The sequence below is a fragment of the Pseudophryne corroboree genome, chromosome 7 (assembly GCF_028390025.1).
Source record: "Pseudophryne corroboree isolate aPseCor3 chromosome 7, aPseCor3.hap2, whole genome shotgun sequence".
Taxonomy (NCBI): domain Eukaryota; kingdom Metazoa; phylum Chordata; class Amphibia; order Anura; family Myobatrachidae; genus Pseudophryne; species Pseudophryne corroboree.
The window spans coordinates 446,788,098-446,808,013 of record NC_086450.1 but is presented as its reverse complement, the minus strand read 5'-3'; the positions used below and the strand labels follow the sequence as shown (position 1 = coordinate 446,808,013).

The 19,916-nt window shown below is 49.6% G+C and overlaps 1 protein-coding gene across 7 annotated transcripts in view; it reads left to right on the top strand.

Annotated features, from left to right (window-relative positions):
- The window catches only part of TBC1D24 (TBC1 domain family member 24), a 78,545-nt gene extending 59,735 nt beyond the window's left edge, over positions 1-18,810 (top strand). For all 7 annotated transcript variants that reach the window (XM_063935014.1, XM_063935015.1, XM_063935011.1 and 4 more), the window contains 4 exons: positions 5,539-5,602; positions 5,984-6,079; positions 6,317-6,542; positions 18,048-18,810. In XM_063935014.1, the coding sequence (XP_063791084.1) occupies positions 5,539-5,602; positions 5,984-6,079; positions 6,317-6,542; positions 18,048-18,226 (565 nt within the window). In that variant the 3' untranslated portion in view covers positions 18,227-18,810. The remainder of the gene's footprint in view (positions 1-5,538; positions 5,603-5,983; positions 6,080-6,316; positions 6,543-18,047) is intronic.
- The last annotated feature ends 1,106 nt before the right edge of the window (positions 18,811-19,916 follow it).

The following is a 19,916-nucleotide window of genomic DNA, read 5'->3' as shown; positions in this document are numbered from 1 at the left end:
TCCTGAGCTTCTAGAAAGAAAGTATATATTTAGGTTTTTTTATTTTACAGTGAGACCTGCTGGCAACAGGCTCACTGCAGCGAGGGACTAAGGGGAGAAGAAGCGAACCTACCTGCTTGCAGCTAGCTTGGGCTTCTTAGGCTACTGGACACCATTAGCTCCAGAGGGACCGACCGCATGGAACTGGCCTTGGTGTTCGGTCCCGGAGTCGCGCCGCCGTCCCCCTTACAGAGCCAGAAGCAAGAAGAGGTCCGGAAAATCGGCGGCAGAAGACATCAGTCTTCACCAAGGTAGCGCACAGCACTGCAGCTGTGCGCCATTGCTCCTCATACACACTTCACACTCCGGTCACTGAGGGTGCAGGGCGCTAGGGGGGGGCGCCCTGAGCAGCAATAAAAAGACCTTGGCTGGCAAAAATACCACAATATATAGCCCCAGAGGCTATATATGTGATAATTACCCCTGCCAGAATCCAGAAAAAAGCGGGAGAATAGTCCGCGAAAAAGGGGCGGAGCTATCTCCTTCAGCACACTGGCGCCATTTCTCCCTCACAGCTCCGCTGGAAGGAAGCTCCCTGGCTCTCCCCTGCAGTCTACACTACAGAAAAGGGTAAAAAAGAGAGGGGGGGCACTAAATTTAGGCGCAGTATATATAACAGCAGCTATAGGGGACATAATTCAGTTAGTCCCTGCATTATATAGCGCTCTGGTGTGTGCTGGCATACTCTCACTCTGTCTCCCCAAAGGGCTTTTGTGGGTCCTGTCCTCTGTTAGAGCATTCCCTGTGTGTGTGCGGTGTGTCGGTACGGCTGTGTCGACATGTTTGATGAGGATAATGAGGTGGAGGCGGAGCAGTTGCATATAGAAGGGATGTCACCCCCTGCGGGGCAGACACCTGAGTGGATGGACTTATGGAAGGAATTGCGTGCACGCGTCGACTCCTTACACAAAAAAATTGACGACCTGCAAATGCGGGACAGCCGGCTTCTCAGCTCGTGCCTGTCCAGGCGTCTCAAAGGCCATCGGGGGCTCTAAAACGCCCGCTACCTCAGATGGCAGACGCGGATGTCGACACGGATACTGACACCAGTGTCGATGACGATGAGTCTAGTCTAATGTCCACTAAGGCCATTTGTTGCATGATTGAAGCAATGAAAGAGGTGTTACACATTTCTGATATAAACCCAGGTACCACTAAAAAGGGTATTATGTTTGGGGAGAAAAAACTACCCGTAGTCTTTCCCCCATCAGAAGAATTAAATGAAGTGTGTGAAGAAGCGTGGGCTTTCCCTGATAAGAGATTGGTAATCTCTAAGAAGTTACTTATGGCGTTCCCTTTCCCGCCAGAGGATAGGTCACGTTGGGAAACACCACCTAGGGTGGATAAAGCGCTCACACGTTTGTCTAAAAAGGTGGCACTACCGTCTCCGGATACGGCCGCCCTCAAGGAGCCTGCTGATAGAAAGCAGGAGGCAATCCTGAAGTCTGTATATACACACTCCGGCATTATACTTAGACCTGCTATTGCGTCAGCGTGGATGTGCAGTGCTGCCGCTGCGTGGTCAGATTCCCTGTCAGAAAATATTGACACCCTAGACAGGGACACTATTCTGCTAACCATAGAGCATATTAAAGACTCAGTCTTATACATGAGAGATGCACAGAGGGAGATCTGCCGGCTGGCATTTAGAATAAGTGCATTGTCCATTTCTGCTAGGAGAGGCTTATGGACTCGGCAGTGGACAGGGGATGCAGATTCTAAAAGGCACATGGAAGTTTTGCCTTATAAGGGTGAGGAGTTATTCGGGGATGGTCTCTCAGACCTTGTTTCCACAGCTACAGCTGGGAAGTCAGCATTTTTACCCCATGTCCCCTCACAGCCTAAGAAAGCGCCGTATTATCAGGTACAGTCCTTTCGACCCCAGAAAAACAGGCGGGGAAAAGGCGGGTCCTTTCTGTCTAGAGGCAGAGGAAGGGGAAAAAAGCTGCACCACGCAGCAGGTTCCCAGGAACAAAAGTCCTCCCCCACTTCTTCCAAGTCCGCCGCATGACGGTGGGGCTCCACAGGCGGAGCCAGGTACGGTGGGGGGCCGCCTCAAAAATTTCAGCGATCAGTGGGTTCGCTCACGGGTGGATCCCTGGATCCTTCAAGTAGTATCTCAGGGGTACAAGCTGGAATTCGAGGCGCCTCCCCCCCGCCGTTTCCTCAAATCGGCCTTACCGACAACTCCCTCGGGCAGGGAGGCTGTACTAGAGGCAATTCACAAGCTGTATTCCCAGCAGGTGATAGTCAAAGTACCCCTACTTCAACAAGGACGGGGTTACTATTCCACACTGTTTGTGGTACCGAAACCGGACAGTTCGGTGAGACCCATTTTAAATTTGAAATCCTTGAACACATACATAAAAAGATTCAAGTTCAAGATGGAATCGCTCAGGGCGGTTATTGCAAGCCTGGACGAGGGGGATTACATGGTATCCCTGGACATCAAGGATGCTTACCTGCATGTCCCAATTTACCTTCCTCACCAGGAGTACCTCAGATTTGTGGTACAGGATTGCCATTACCAATTCCAGACACTACCGTTTGGACTGTCCACGGCACCGAGGGTGTTTACCAAGGTAATGGCAGAAATGATGATACTCCTTCGAAAAAAGGGAGTTTTAATTATCCCGTACTTGGACGATCTCCTAATAAAGGCGAGGTCCAGGGAGCAGTTACTGGTCGGAGTAGCACTATCTCGGGAAGTGCTACAACAGCATGGCTGGATTCTAAACATTCCAAAGTCACAACTAGTTCCTTCCACACGCTTACTGTTCCTGGGGATGATTCTGGACACAGAACAGAAAAAAGTGTTTCTCCCGCAGGAGAAAGCCAAGGAGCTGTCATCTCTAGTCAGAGACCTCCTAAAACCAAAACGGGTATCGGTGCATCACTGCACACAAGTCCTGGGAAAAATGGTGGCTTCGTACGAAGCAATTCCATTCGGCAGGTTCCATGCAAGGACCTTCCAGTGGGACCTCTTAGACAAGTGGTCGGGATCGCATCTTCAGATGCATCAACTGATAACCCTGTCTCCAAGGACCAGGGTGTCTCTACTGTGGTGGCTGCAGAGTGCTCATCTTCTAGTGGGCCGCAGATTCGGCATACAGGACTGGGTCCTGGTGACCACGGATGCCAGCCTTCGGGGCTGGGGCGCAGTCACACGGGGAAGAAATTTCCAGGGACTTTGGTCAAGTCAGGAGTCGTCCCTACACATAAACATTCTGGAACTGAGGGCCATTTACAATGCCCTAAGTCAGGCAAGGCCCCTGCTTCAAAACCAGCCGGTTCTGATCCAATCAGACAACATCACGGCAGTCGCCCATGTAAACCGACAGGGCGGCACAAGAAGCAGGGTGGCCATGGCAGAAGCCACAAGGATTCTCCGATGGGCGGAAAATCACGTACTAGCACTGTCAGCAGTGTTCATTCCGGGAGTGGACAACTGGGAAGCAGACTTCCTCAGCAGACACGACCTACACCCGGGAGAGTGGGGACTTCATCCAGAAGTCTTCCTACTGTTGGTAAACCGCTGGGAAAGGCCACAGGTGGACATGATGGCGTCCCGCCTCAACAAGAAGCTAAAGAGATATTGCGCCAGGTCAAGGGACCCTCAGGCGATAGCTATGGACGCTCTAGTGACACCGTGGGTGTACCAGTCGGTCTATGTGTTCCCTCCTCTGCCCCTCATACCAAAGGTGCTGAGAATAATAAGAAGGCGAGGAGTCAGAACGATACTCGTGGTTCCGGATTGGCCAAGAAGAGCTTGGTACCCGGAACTTCAAGAAATGTTATCAGAGGACCCATGGCCTCTACCGCTCAGACAGGATCTGCTACAGCAGGGGCCCTGTCTGTTCCAAGACTTACCGCGGCTGCGTTTGACGGCATGGCGGTTGAATTCCGGATCCTAAAGGAAAAGGGCATTCCGGAGGAAGTCATTCCTACGCTGATAAAAGCCAGGAAAGAAGTAACCGCAAACCATTATCACCGCATTTGGCGAAAATATGTTGCGTGGTGTGAGGCCAGGAAGGCCCCTACAGAGGAATTTCAGCTGGGTCGTTTTCTGCACTTCCTACAGTCAGGAGTGACTAGGGGCCTAAAATTGGGTTCCATTAAGGTCCAGATTTCGGCTCTGTCGATTTTCTTCCAGAAAGAACTGGCTTCACTGCCTGAAGTTCAGACTTTTGTAAAGGGAGTGCTTCATATTCAGCCCCCTTTTGTGCCTCCTGTGGCACCTTGGGATCTCAATGTGGTGTTGAGTTTCCTAAAATCACATTGGTTTGAACCACTTAAAACCGTGGATCTCAAATATCTCACGTGGAAAGTGGTCATGTTATTGGCCTTGGCTTCAGCCAGGCGTGTGTCAGAATTGGCGGCTTTGTCATGTAAAAGCCCTTATCTGATTTTCCATATGGATAGGGCAGAATTGAGGACTCGTCCCCAGTTTCTCCCTAAGGTGGTATCAGCCTTTCACTTGAACCAACCTATTGTGGTGCCTGCGGCTACTAGGGACTTGGAAGATTCCAAGTTACTGGACGTAGTCGGGGTCTTAAAAATTTATGTTTCCAGGACGGCTAGAGTCAGGAAAACGGACTCGCTTTTTATCCTGTATGCACCCAACAAGCTGGGTGCTCCTGCTTCTAGGCAGACTATTGCTCGCTGGATTTGTAGCACAATTCAGCTTGCGCATTCTGCGGCTGGATTGCCGCATCCTGAATCAGTGAAAGCCCATTCCACAAGGAAGGTGGGCTCTTCTTGGGCGGCTGCCCGAGGGGTCTCGGCTTTACAACTTTGCCGAGCTGCTACTTGGTCAGGGGTAAACACGTTTGCTAAATTCTACAAATTTGATACCCTGGCTGAGGAGGACCTGGAGTTCTCTCATTCGGTGCTGCAGAGTAATCCACACTCTCCCGCCCGTTTGGGAGCTTTGGTATAATCCCCATGGTCCTTACGGAGTCCCAGCATCCACTTAGGACGTCAGAGAAAATAAGAATTTACTCACCGGTAATTCTATTTCTCGTAGTCCGTAGTGGATGCTGGGCGCCCATCCCAAGTGCGGATTGTCTGCAATACTTGTATATAGTTATTGCCTAACTAAAGGGTTATTGTTGAGCCATCTGTTGAGAGGCTCAGTTATATTTCATACTGTTAACTGGGTATTGTATCACAAGTTATACGGTGTGATTGGTGTGGCTGGTATGAGTCTTACCCGGGATTCAAAATCCTTCCTTATTTTGTCAGCTCTTCCGGGCACAGTATCCTAACTGAGGTCTGGAGGAGGGTCATAGGGGGAGGAGCCAGTGCACACCAGGTAGTACCAAATCTTTCTTTTAGTGTGCCCAGTCTCCTGCAGAGCCCGTCTATTCCCCATGGTCCTTACAGAGTCCCCAGCATCCACTACGGACTACGAGAAATAGAATTACCGGTGAGTAAATTCTTATTATTATTATTTATTATTATTATTATTATTATTATTATTATTATTTTTGTTGCCAGGTTTTACTTGCACTGTGAGGGTCACGAGCCAACCCTCCTTCTCATCAAAACCACCAACCAAGAGGTATGTAACACCGGTGTGCTGCCCACCCCAGCGATTTCTTATGTCTGGTAATGGTTTGAATGTAGTCACTGTTCCAGCTGGCAAATCACAGGCCCTCAGTCACTGCCAGGGTTACGGGTTGGAGTAAAGGGTTAATGCTGTGACCCAATCACATTGGAGCTGTTTAAACTTTGATGATGCATGCAGCGTTCTCAAATTGCTATAGGCCCATTAAGGGTGATGCGCCTATACTGCGTGTTGCTAGCAGGAAAATCTGTAGCACCCAGTCTTTAGAAACCCCTGGTAAACGTCTGCTGAAATTGTGAGGGCGTAATATCTACTCGGGAGCCTTGTTACCCAATTTCTATGAGTTGCCTTACTAAGCAACGGTTTTCTTCCTAGGTGTGTGGAGCTTTCCTCTCTACCGACTGGAACGCGCGCAAGAAAAGCGGGAACAAGCTGAGCTTCTTCGGGACTGGAGAGTGCTTTGTATTTCGGGTGAGGTGCAATTCCTCTGGCTATGGATTGTAGCTGATTTAGATGTAAACCTAGTCTTCTACAGTAACCCATGGCCACTTATTCCATGATAGCCGCTTGTAGGTGTTAATCTGACCATTGAGCTTTCCTTTGTAATTTATTGTGCCCCTTTAGAATATCGGACAGTACTGTAGTGTTGTCCTAGCAAACTTTTATACATAAACCGAACTCCCCGTTTATCCTTTCTCGCCCGTCCAGCTGCAGCCGGAGGTGGAGCGCTATGAGTGGGTGATCATTAAGCATCCTGAGCTCGGCAGAGTAAGTTCAGCAGCTGTAGATAAAGAAACAATCTCTTCCCTGGAGACCGCAGATGGCACTGACCCTTCGGACCGCCTCTCCCCCTTCCTGGCCACCCGCCACTTCAACCTCCCGTCCAAAACCGCTTCTATGTTTATGGCTGGGAGCACGGACTGCATAATCATAGGTGAGTAGCCGCTCAGCTCGCTGCAATGTGTGAAGCCTTGGAGATGTTGGTAATACGGATACACAAGTGAAGAAATGTTCTGTGTGTATACTACTGGTGCCTTGTATAGACTGCATGGTGATCATGGTGTTTTCTCTGACGTCCTAGTGGATGCTGGGAACTCCGTAAGGACCATGGGGAATAGCGGCTCCGCAGGAGACTGGGCACAACTAAAGAAAGCTTTAGGACTACCTGGTGTGCACTGGCTCCTCCCTCCTCCAGACCTCAGTTAGAATCTTGTGCCCGGCTGAGCTGGATGCACACTAGGGGCTCTCCTGAGCTCCTAGAAAAGAAAGTATATTTCTCTAACGTCCTAAGTGGATGCTGGGGACTCCGTCAGGACCATGGGGAATAGCGGCTCCGCAGGAGACAGGGCACAAAAAGTAAAAGCTTTTGGACCTAGGTGGTGTGCACTGGCTCCTCCCCCTATGACCCTCCTCCAAGCCTCAGTTAGATCTTTGTGCCCGGCCGAGAAGGGTGCAATCTAGGTGGCTCTCCTAAGCTGCTTAGAAGTAAAAGTATACTTAGGTTTTTTTATTTTCAGTGAGTCCTGCTGGCAACAGGCTCACTGCAGCGTGGGACTAAGGGGAGAAGAAGCGAACTCACCTGCGTGCAGAGTGGATTGGGCTTCTTGGCTACTGGACATTAGCTCCAGAGGGACGATCACAGGCCCAGCCATGGATGGGTCCCGGAGCCGCGCCGCCGGCCCCCTTACAGATGCTGAAGCAAGAAGAGGTCCATAAATCGGCGGCAGAAGACTTTCCTGTCTTCATAAGGTAGCGCACAGCACTGCAGCTGTGCGACATTGCTCTCAGCACACTTCACACTTCGGTCACTGAGGGTGCAGGGCGCTGGGGGGGGGCGCCCTGGGAAGCAATGAATTTACCTTATTTGGCAAAAAATACATCACATATAGCTCCTGGGCTATATGGATGTATTTAACCCCTGCCAGTTTTCCAGAAAAAAGCGGGAGAAGAGCCCGCCGTGAAGGGGGCGGGGCCTATCTCCTCAGCACACAGCGCCATTTTTCCCACACAGCTCCGCTGGTAGGAAGGCTCCCAGAATCTCCCCTGCATCCTGCACTACAGAAACAGGGTAAAGAAGAGAGGGGGGCACTTATTTGGCAAAATAACAGATATAAGCAGCTATAAGGGATAGACACTTATTGTAAGGTTGTCCCTATACATATATAGCGCTCTGGTGTGTGCTGGCAAACTCTCCCTCTGTCTCCCCAAGGGGCTAAGTGGGGTCCTGTCCTCTATCAGAGCATTCCCTGTGTGTGTGCTGGGTGTCGGTACGTGTGTGTCGACATGTATGAGGAGGAAAATGATGTGGAGGCGGAGCAATTGCCTATAATGGTGATGTCACCCCCTAGGGAGTCGACACCTGAATGGATGGCCGTAATTAAGGAATTACGTGACAGTGTCGGCACGTTACAGAAAACTGTTGACGACATGAGACAGCCGGCAGCTCAGTTAGTGCCTGTCCAGGCGTCTCAAACACCGTCAGGGGCTATAAAACGCCCGTTACCTCAGTGGGTCGACACGGACCCAGACACTGACTCCAGTGTCGACGGTGAAGAAACAAACGTATTTTCCAGTAGGGCCACACGTTACATGATCACGGCAATGAAGGAGGTTTTGCACATCTCTGATACTGCAAGTACCACGAAAAGGGGTATTATGTGGGGTGTGAAAAAACTACCCGTAGTTTTTCCTGAATCAGATGAATTGAATGAAGTGTGTGATGAAGCGTGGGTTACCCCCGACAAAAAACTGCTAATTTCTAAAAAATTATTGGCACTATATCCCTTCCCACCAGAGGTTAGGGCTCGTTGGGAAACACCCCCTAGGGTAGATAAGGCGCTCACACGCTTATCAAAACAAGTGGCGTTACCGTCTCCAGAAACGTCCGCCCTTAAGGAGCCAGCAGATAGGAGGCTGGAAAATATCCTTAAAAGTATATACACACATACTGGTGTTTATACTGCGACCAGCAATCGCCTCAGCCTGGATGTGCAGTGCTGGGGTGGCGTGGTCGGACTCCCTGACTGAGAATATTGATACCCTGGATAGGGACAGTATTTTATTGACTATTGAGCAATTAAAAGATGCATTTTTATATATGCGAGATGCACAGAGAGATATTTGCACTCTGGCATCAAGAGTAAGTGCGCTGTCCATTTCTGCCAGAAGAGGGTTATGGACGCGACAGTGGTCAGGTGATGCGGATTCAAAACGGCACATGGAGGTATTGCCGTATAAAGGGGAGGAGTTATTTGGGGTTGGTCTATCAGACCTGGTAACCACGGCAACGGCTGGGAAATCCACATTTTTACCTCAAGTCACCTCTCAACAGAAAAAGACACCGTCTTTTCAGCATCAGTCCTTTCGTTCCCATAAAGGCAAGCGGACAAAAGGACAGTCATATCTGCCCCGGGGTAGAGGAAGGGGAAAAAGACTGCAGCAGACAGCTTCTTCCCAAGAACAGAAGCCCTCTTCCGCTTCTGCCAAGTCCTCAGCATGACGCTGGGTCCTTACAAGCAGACTCCGGTACAGTGGGAGGTCGTCTCAGAAATTTCAGCGCGCAGTGGGCTCACTCGCAAGTGAACCCCTGGATCCTGCAAGTAGTATCTCAGGGGTACAAATTGGAATTCGAGACGTCTCCCCCTCGCCGGTTCCTGAAGTCTGCTTTACCAATAGCTCCCTCCGACAGGGAGGCGGTATTGGGAGCCATTCACAAGCTGTACTCCCAACAGGTGATAATAAAAGTACCCCTCCTACAACAAGGGAAGGGATATTACTCCACACTGTTTGTGGTACCGAAACCAGACTGTTCGGTGAGACCGATTTTAAATCTAAAATCTTTGAACACTTATATCAAAAGGTTCAAATTCAAGATGGAATCACTCAGAGCAGTGATAGCGAACCTGGAAGAAGGGGACTATATGGTGTCTCTGGACATCAAGGATGCCTATCTCCATGTCCCGATTTGCCCTTCTCACCAAGGGTATCTCGGGTTCGTAATACAGAACTGTCATTATCAGTTTCAGACGCTGCCGTTTGGATTGTCCACGGCACCCCGGGTCTTTACCAAGGTAATGGCCGAAATGATGATTCTTCTTCGAAGAAAAGGCGTATTAATTATCCCTTACTTGGACGATCTCCTAATAAGGGCAAGGTCCAGAGAACAGTTAGAAGTCGGAGTAGAAGTACTACAACAGCACGGGTGGATTTTAAATATTCCAAAATCGCAGCTTATTCCGACGACACGTCTGCTGTTCCTAGGGATGATTCTGGACACAGTCCAGAAAAAGGTGTTTCTCCCGGAGGAGAAAGCCAGGGAGTTATCCGAGCTAGTCAGGAACCTCCTAAAACCAGGAAAGGTGTCAGTGCATCAATGCACAAGGGTCCTGGGAAAAATGGTGGCTTCTTACGAAGCGATTCCATTCGGCAGATTCCACGCAAGAATTTTTCAGTGGGATCTGCTGGACAAATGGTCCGGATCGCATCTTCAGATGCATCAGAAAATAACCCTGTCTCCAAGGACAAGGGTATCTCTTCTGTGGTGGCTGCAAAGTGCTCATCTCCTAGAGGGCCGCAGATTCGGCATTCAGGACTGGATCCTGGTGACCACGGATGCCAGCCTGAGAGGCTGGGGAGCAGTCACACAAGGAAGAAACTTCCAGGGAGTGTGGTCAAGCCTGGAGACTTCACTTCACATAAATATACTGGAACTAAGGGCAATTTACAATGCTCTAAGCCTAGCAAAGCCTCTGCTTCAGGGTCAGCCGGTGTTGATCCAGTCGGACAACATCACAGCAGTCGCCCACATAAACAGGCAGGGCGGCACAAGAAGCAGGAGGGCAATGACAGAAGCTGCAAGGATTCTGCAATGGGCGGAAAATCATGTGATAGCACTGTCAGCAGTGTTCATTCCGGGAGTGGACAACTGGGAAGCAGACTTCCTCAGCAGACACGACCTACACCCGGGAGAGTGGGGACTTCATCCGGAAGTCTTCCTCATGATTGTGAACCGTTGGGAAAAACCAAAGGTGGACATGATGGCGTCACGCCTCAACAAAAAACTAGACAGGTATTGCGCCAGGTCAAGAGACCCGCAGGCAATAGCTGTGGACGTTCTGGTAACACCTTGGGTGTTCCAGTCGGTGTATGTGTTCCCTCCTCTGCCTCTCTTACCCAAGGTACTGAGAATTATAAGACGGAGAGGAGTAAGAACTATACTAGTGGCTCCGGATTGGCCAAGAAGGACTTGGTACCCGGAACTTCAAGAGATGCTCACAGAGGACCCGTGGCCTCTGCCGCTAAGAAGGGACCTGCTTCAGCAGGGACCCTGTCTGTTCCAAGACTTAACGCGGCTGCGTTTGACGGCATGGCGGTTGAACGCCGGATTCTGAAGGAAAAAGGCATTCCAGATGAAGTTATTCCTACCCTGATTAAAGCTAGGAAGGATGTAACCGCACAGCATTATCACCGTATTTGGCGAAAATATGTTGCGTGGTGCGAGACCAAGAAGGCCCCGACAGAGGAATTTCAACTAGGTCGTTTCCTACATTTCCTGCAAACAGGACTGTCCATGGGCCTAAAGTTGGGGTCCATTAAGGTTCAAATTTCGGCCTTGTCGATTTTCTTTCAGAGAGAATTGGCTTCATTTCCTGAAGTTCAGACTTTTGTAAAAGGGGTACTGCATATACAGCCTCCCTTTGTGCCCCCAGTGGCACCTTGGGATCTCAATGTAGTTTTGGGATTCCTAAAATCACATTGGTTTGAGCCACTTGCCACGGTGGAATTAAAATATCTCACATGGAAAGTGGTAATGTTGTTGGCCCTGGCTTCTGCCAGGCGAGTATCTGAATTGGCGGCTTTATCCTATAAAAGCCCTTACCTGATATTTCATTCGGATAGGGTGGAATTGAGGACTCGTCCTCAATTTCTTCCTAAGGTGGTTTCAGCGTTTCACCTAAACCAACCTATTGTGGTGCCTGCGGCTACTAGGGACTTGGAGGACTCCAAGTTGCTGGACGTAGTCAGGGCCCTGAAAATATATGTTTCCAGGACGGCTGGAGTCAGGAAATCTGACTCGCTGTTTATCCTGTATGCACCCAACAAGCTGGGTGCTCCTGCTTCTAAGCAGACTATTGCGCGTTGGATTTGTAGTACAATTCAGCTTGCACATTCTGTGGCAGGCCTGCCACAGCCAAAATCTATAAAAGCCCATTCCACAAGGAAAGTGGGCTCATCTTGGGCGGCTGCCCGAGGGGTATCGGCTTTACAACTTTGCCGAGCAGCTACTTGGTCAGGGGCAAACACGTTTGCTAAATTCTACAAATTTGATACCCTGGCTGAGGAGGACCTGGAGTTCTCTCATTCGGTGCTGCAGAGTCATCCGCACTCTCCCGCCCGTTTGGGAGCTTTGGTATAATCCCCATGGTCCTGACGGAGTCCCCAGCATCCACTTAGGACGTTAGAGAAAATAAGATTTTACTCACCGATAAATCTATTTCTCGTAGTCCGTAGTGGATGCTGGGCGCCCATCCCAAGTGCGGATTGTCTGCAATACTTGTACATAGTTATTGTTAACAAAATCGGGTTTTTGTTGTAGTGAGCCATCTTTTCAGAGGCTCCTCTGTTATCATACTGTTAACTGGGTTCAGATCACAAGTTGTACGGTGTGATTGGTGTGGCTGGTATGAGTCTTACCCGGGATTCAAAATCCTTCCTTATTGTGTACGCTCGTCCGGGCACAGTATCCTAACTGAGGCTTGGAGGAGGGTCATAGGGGGAGGAGCCAGTGCACACTACCTAGGTCCAAAAGCTTTTACTTTTTGTGCCCTGTCTCCTGCGGAGCCGCTATTCCCCATGGTCCTGACGGAGTCCCCAGCATCCACTACTACGACTACGAGAAATAGATTTATCGGTGAGTAAAATCTTATTTTTAGCTTTTTTATTTTCAGTGAGATCTGCTGGCAACAGACTCACTGCTACGAGGGACTAAGGGGAGAAGAAGCGAACCTACCTGCTTGCAGCTAGCTTGGGCTTCTTAGGCTACTGGACACCATTAGCTCCAGAGGGATTGAACACAGGACCCGACCTCGATCGTCCGGTCCCGGAGCCGCGCCGCCGTCCCCCTTACAGAGCCAGAAGCATGAAGATGGTCCTGAAAATCGGCGGCAGAAGACTTCGGTCTTCAACAAGGTAGCGCACAGCACTGCAGCTGTGCGCCATTGCTCCTCATGCACACCTCACACTCCGGTCACTGATGGGTGCAGGGCGCTGGGGGGGGGGGGGGGCGGGGGTTGGGGGGGGGGGGGCGGGCGCCCTGAGCAGCAATATTAACACCTTGGCTGGCAAAATAATCACAATATATAGTCCCAGAGGCTATATATGTGAAAAATACCCCTGCCAGGATCCATAAAAAAGCGGGAGAAAGTCCGCCGAAAAAGGGGTGGGGCTATCTCCCTCAGCACACTGGCACCATTTTCTCTTCACAGTGCAGCTGGAAGACAGCTCCCCAGGCTCTCCCCTGTAGTTTTCAAGCTCAAAGGGTTAAAAAGAGAGGGGGGGCACTAAATTTAGGCGCAAATCTGTGTATTATAGCAGCTATAAGGGAAAAATCACTGTGGGTAGTGTGAATCCCTGCATTATATAGCGCTCTGGTGTGTGTTGGCATACTCTCTCTCTGTCTCCCCAAAGGACTTTGTGGGGTCCTGTCCTCAGTCAGAGCATTCCCTGTGTGTGTGCGGTGTGTTGGTACGGCTGTGTCGACATGGTTGATGAGGAGGCTTATGTGGAGGCGGAGCAGATGCCGATAAATGTGATGTCGCCCCCTGTGGGGCCGACACCAGAGTGGATGGATAGGTGGAAGGTATTAACCGACAGTGTCAACTCCTTACATAAAAGGCTGGATGACGTAATAGCTGTGGGACAGCCGGCTTCTCAGCCCGCGCCTGCCCAGGCGTCTCAAAGGCCATCAGGGGCTCAAAAACGCCCGCTACCTCAGATGGCAGACACAGATGTCGACACAGAGTCTGACTCCAGTGTCGACGAGGTTCAGACATATACACAATCCACTAGGAACATCCGTTGCATGATCTCGGCAATGAAAAATGTGTTACACATTTCTGACATTAACCCAGGTACCACAAAAAAAAAGGGGTTTTATGTTTGGGGAGAAAAAGCAGACAGTGTTTTGTTCCCCCATCAGATGAGTGAATGAAGTGTGTGAAGAAGCGTGGGTTCCCCCGATAAGAAACAGGTAATTTCTATAAAGTTACTGATGGCGTACCCTTTCCCGCCAGAGGATAGGTCACGTTGGGAGATATCCCCTAGGGTGGATAAGGCGCTCACACGTTTGTCAAAAAAGGTGGCACTGCCGTCTTAGAATACGGCCACTTTGAAGGAGCCTGCTGATAAAAAGCAGGAGGCTATCCTGAAGTCTGTATATACACACTCAGGTACTATACTGAGACCTGCAATTGCCTCAGCATGGATAGTGCTGCTGCAGCGTGGTCTATTAACCTGTCAGGACAGGGATACTATTTGCTAACCATAGAGCATATTAAAGATGTCGTCTTATATATGAGGGATGCACAGAGGGATATTTGCCGGCTGGCATCCAGAATTAATGCAATGTCCATTCTGCCAGGAGGGTATTAGGGACCCGGCAGTGGACAGGCGATGCTGACTTTAGAAGGCACATGAAGATTCTGCCTTATAAAGGTGAGGAATTGTTTAGGGATGGTCTCTGGAACCTCGTATCCACAGCAACAGCTAGGAAGGAAAAAGTTTACCTCAAGTTTCCTCACAGCCTAAGAAAGCACCGTATTATAAGGTACAGTCCTTTCGGCTTCAGAAAAGCAAGCGGGTTAAAGGCGCTTCCTTTCTGCACAGAGACATGGGAAGAGGGAAAAAGCTGCACCAGACAGCCAGTTCCCAGGATCAAAAATCTTCCCCCGCTTCCTCTGAGTCCACCGCATGACGCTGGGGCTCCACAGGTGGAGCCAGGTGCGGTGGGGGCGCGTCTCGGGAACTTCAGCGACCAGTGGGCTCGCTCACAGGTGGATCCCTGGGTTCTGCAAGTAGTATCACAGGGATACAAGCTGGAGTTTCGGGGCGACTCCCCCTCGCTGTTACCTCAAATCAGCCTTGCCTGCTGCCCTCGAGGAGAGGTAGTACTGGCGGCAATTCACAAGCTGTACTTCCAGCAGGTGATAATCACGGTACCCCTCCTTCAACAAGGCCGGGGTTACTATTCCACAATGTTTGTGGTACCGAAACCAGACGGTTCGGTGAGACCCATTCTAAAATTGAAATCCTTGAACACTTATATACGAAGGTTCAAGTTCAAAATGGAATCGCTCAGGGCGGTTATTGCAAGCCTGGACGAAGGGGATTACATGGTATCACTGGACATCAAGGATGCTTACCTGCATGTCCCCATTTACCCTCCTCACCAGGAGTACCTCAAAATTGTGGTACAGGACTGTCCTTACCAATTCCAGACGTTGCCGTTGGTCTGTCCCCGGCACCGAGGGTATTTACCAAGGTAATGGCCGAAATGATGATACTCCTTCGAAAAAAGGGAGTTATAATTATCCCGTACTTGGACGATCTCCTTATAAAGGCGAGGTCCAGGGAGCAGTTGTTCGTCGGAGTAGCACTATCTCGGGAAGTGCTACAACAGCACGGCTGGATTCTGAATAGTCCAAAGTCACAGCTGGTTCCTACGACGCGTCTACTGTTCCTGGGTATGGTTCTGGACACAGAACAGGAAAAAGGGTTTCTCCCGGAGGAGAAGGCCAAGGAGTTATCTCTAGTCAGAGACCTCCTAATACAAATACAGGTGTCTGTGCATCAATGCACGCGAGTCCTGGGAAAGATGGTAGCTTCTTACGAAGAAATTCCATTCGGTAGGTTCCATGCAAGGATCTTCCAGTGGGATCTGTTGGACAAGTGGTCCGGGTCGCATCTTCAGATGCATCGGCTGATAACCCTGTCTCCAAGGGCCAGGGTGTCGCTGTTGTGGTGGCTGCAGAGTGCTCATCTTCTAGAGGGCTGCAGATTCGGCATACAGGACTGGGTCCTGGTGACCACAGATGCCAGCCTTCGAGGCTGGGGGGCAGTCACACAGGGAAAAAACGTCCAAGGACTATGGTCAAGTCAGGAGACTTCCCTACACATAAATATTCTGGGACTAAGGGCCATTCACAATGCCCTAAGTCAGGCTAGACCCCTGCTTCAACACCAGCCGGTGCTGATCCAGTCGGACAACATCACGGCGGTCGCCCATGTAAACCAGCAGGGCGGCACAAGAAGCAGGATGGTGATGGCAGAAGCCACAAGGATTTTCTGATGGGCGGAAAATCTTGTGTTAGCACTGTCAGCAGTGTTCATTCCCGGAGTGGACAACTGGGAAGCAGACTTTCTCAGCAGGCACGACCTCCACCCGGGAGAGTGGGGACTTCATCCAGAAGTCTTCAAAATGATTGTACACCATTGGGAAAGGCCACAGGTGGACATGATGGCGTCCCGCCTCAACAAAAAGCTAAAAAGATATTGCGCCAGGTCAAGGGAACCTCAGGCAATAGCTGTGGACGCTCTGGTAACACCGTGGGTGTACCAGTCGGTGTATGTGTTCCTTCCTTTGCCTCTCATACCCAAGGTATTGAGAATACTAAGAAGGAGAGTAGTAAGAACTATACTCGTGGTTCTGGATTGGCCAAGAAGAGCTTGGTACCCAGAACTTCAAGAAATTATCTCAGAGGACCCATGGCCTCTGCCGCTCAGACAGGACCTGCTGCAGCAGGGGCCCTGCCTGTTCCAAGACTTACCACGGCTGTGTTTGACGGCATGGCGGTTGAACACCGGATCCTAAAGGAAAAAGGCATTCCGGAGGAAGTCATTCCTACGCTGATTAAGGCTAGGAAAGATGTGATCGCAAAATATTATCACCACATATGGCAAAAATATGTTGCTTGTGGTGCGGCCAGGAAGGCCCCAACGGAGGAATTTCAACTTGGTCGATTTCTGCACTTCCTACAGTCAGGAGTGACTACGGGCCTAAAATTGGGTTACGTTAGGGTCCAGATTTCGGCTCTGTACATTTTCTTCCAAAAAGAACTGGCTTCACTGCCTGAAGTTCAGACTTTTGTTAAGGGAGTGCTGCATATTCAGCCCCCGTTTGTGTTTCTAGTGGCACCGTGGGATCTCAACGTGGTGTTGGATTTCCTGAAGTCGCATTGGGTTGAGCCACTTAAATCCGTAGAGCTAAAATACCTCACGTGGAAAGTGGTCATGCGGTTAGCCTTGGCGTCAGCCAGGCGTGTATCAGAATTGGCCGTTTTGTCATGCAAAAGCCCTTATCTGATTTTCATATGGATAGGGCGGAATTGAGGACTCGTTCCCAATTTCTTCCTAAGGTGGTATCAGCTTTTCATGTGAACCAACCTATTGTGGTGCCTGCGGCTACGTGGGACTTGGAGGACTCCAAGTTACTGGACGTAGTCAGTGCCCTGAAAATATGTTTCCAGGAAGGCTGGAGTCAGGAAAACTGACTCGCTATTTATCCTGTATGCACCCAACAAGCTGGGTGCTCCTGCTTCTAAGCAGACTATTGCTCGCTGGATCTGTAGCACGATTCAACTTGCACATTCTGCGGCTGGACTGCCGCACCCTAAATCTGTAAAAGCCCATTCCACGAGGAAAGTGGGCTCTTCTTGGGCGGCTGACCGAGGGGTCTCGGCTTTACAACTTTGCCGAGCTGTTACTTGGTCAGGTTCAAACATTTTTGCAAAAGTCTACAAGTTTGATACCCTGGCTGAGGAGGACCTTGAGTTTGCTCATTCGGTGCTGCAGAGTCATCCGCACTCTCCCGCCTGTTTGGGAGCTTTGGTATAATCCCCATGGTCCTTACAGAGTTCCCAGCATCCACTAGGACGTCAGAGAAAATAAGATTTTACTCACCGGTAAATCTATTTCTCGTAGTCCGTAGTGGATGCTGGGCGCCCGTCCCAAGTGCGGATTGTCTGCAATACTTGTATATAGTTATTGCCTAACTAAAGGGTTATTGTTATGAGCCATCTGTTAGTGAGGCTCGGATATATTTCATACTGTTAACTGGGTATAATATCACGAGTTATACGGTGTGATTGGTGTGGCTGGTATGAGTCTTACCCGGGATTCCAAATCCTTTCCTTATTGTGTCAGCTCTTCCGGGCACAGTATCCTAACTGAGGTCTGGAGGAGGGTCATAGAGGGAGGAGCCAGTGCACACCAGGTAGTCCTAAAGCTTTCTTTAGTTGTGCCCAGTCTCCTGCGGAGCCGCTATTCCCCTTGGTCCTTACGGAGTTCCCAGCATCCACTACGGACTACGAGAAATAGATTTACCGGTGAGTAAAATCTTATTATTGCTAGGACCTCCGTCTAGAATGACCTTCTCTTCCATCAGGTGGCGGTGATGGCCAAGCCCTATATCTGGATTCAGACCTGAATTATGGAAGAACCAGTCACTGCAATACTTTCAATAACCAACCTCTGTGCTCAGAAACCTTCCAGATTGCAACGATTGAGGTGTGGGGCTTCAAGGACCATCTAAACAACGATGACCGTCCCTCTACATTACCTTGATTCATTCTTAAGCTATCTGCGCAAGGTTCTGGCCATGTTGAAACACCTGAGCAGGTATCGAGGTGGTCTGTTGGGGCTCTACCATGCACTGTGAGCTGCTGCTGCTTCTGACTCTGCTCTGTAGACCTTGTAGCTGCTGGCTCTTTGATGGAGACGACCAAACAAAGCACCAGCAAAACTATTGAAATTTACCTGTAATGGGCTGACTGTCTCATGGGACCAAAGTGAACGGTGCCCTCTTCATTTGGCACTCCCAGATTAGACTGGCTTCTGTTGGCATCAGAAAGAATGTTCTGTACTCTGTGGCATGCCCGGCTGTAAGAGTTCAGTGTCCTGCGACTTTACACCTCCGTCTTTCCGTGGGGTGTTGCTCTGCATATCTGCACTGGGGTCGTACCCGGTATCCTCAGGGCACCTGGCCTCCTGCACACTTTTCCTCCCACATGTCTCGCGTATTTTTATGTTCAGTGTTCCTTCTCTTTACCCCTCCCACAGAACTAACCATTACTGAAAGGACTGTTAAAGTAAAGTACCCCAAGTCTGGATAGATATGTTATTTGAATTAAAATAGGAATTAAAATGAATCTCAGGCATTGGCTTTGTTTTATGTTGTATTCTCACTTATTTTTTATTTTTTATGTGTATCTTTTTTTATTTTTTTATATACTGTTGCTAGGTGGTATACACTATATAATGGCTAATCTAGCCTTACTTGTAGATACAGTATTACGGTTCTAAAATAAATCCTAGATCATTTAAAGGCCAAAACGCCTTAAACAGAAAAACTACTAGTTTTGCCTGTTCTGTACAGACTTTGGGGATAATTCAAAGTTGATCGCAGCAGAAAATTTGTTAACAGTTGGGCAAAACCATGTGCACTGCAGGTGGGGCAGATATAACATTTGCAGTTAGATTTGGGTGGGCTATTTTGTTTCTGTGCAGGGTGAATACTGGCTGCTTTATTTTTACACTGCAATTTAGATATCCGTTTGAACACAACCCACCCAAATCTAACTCTCTGCACATGTTACATCTGCCCCACCTGCAGTGCACATGGGCCCTCATTCCGAGTTGATCGCTCGCAAGGCGAATGTAGCAGAGTTACACACGCTAAGCCGCCGCCTACTGGGAGTGAATCTTAGCTTCTTAAATGTGCGACCGATGTATGCGCAATATTGCGATTACAAACGAGTTAGTAGTTTTTGAGTAGCTTCAGACTTACTCTGCCTGTGCGATCAGTTCAGTGCTTTTCGGTCCTGGCTGACGTCATAAACACACCCAGCGTTCGCCCAGGCACACCCACCGTTTCCCCGGCCACTCCTGCGTTTTCTCCGGAAACGGTAGCGTTTCCAGCCACACGCCCCTAAAACGCCGTGCATCCGCCCAGTAACACCCATTTCCTGTCAATCACAATGCGAACGTCGGAGCGATGAAAAAGCCGTGAGTAAACTTACTTTCTTCATAGTAAAGTTACTTGGCGCAGTCGCAGTGCGAACATTGCGCATGCGCACTAAGAGAATTCTCACTGCGATGCGATGAAAATCTCCGAGCGAACAACTCGGAATGAGGGCCATGGTTTTGCCCAACTGCTAACAAATTTGCTGCTGTGATCAACTCTGAATTAGGCCCTTTGTGTTATTGCTGGTTCTGACATGTTCTCGTAATAGAAAAAAATAAAATACATTTGTGG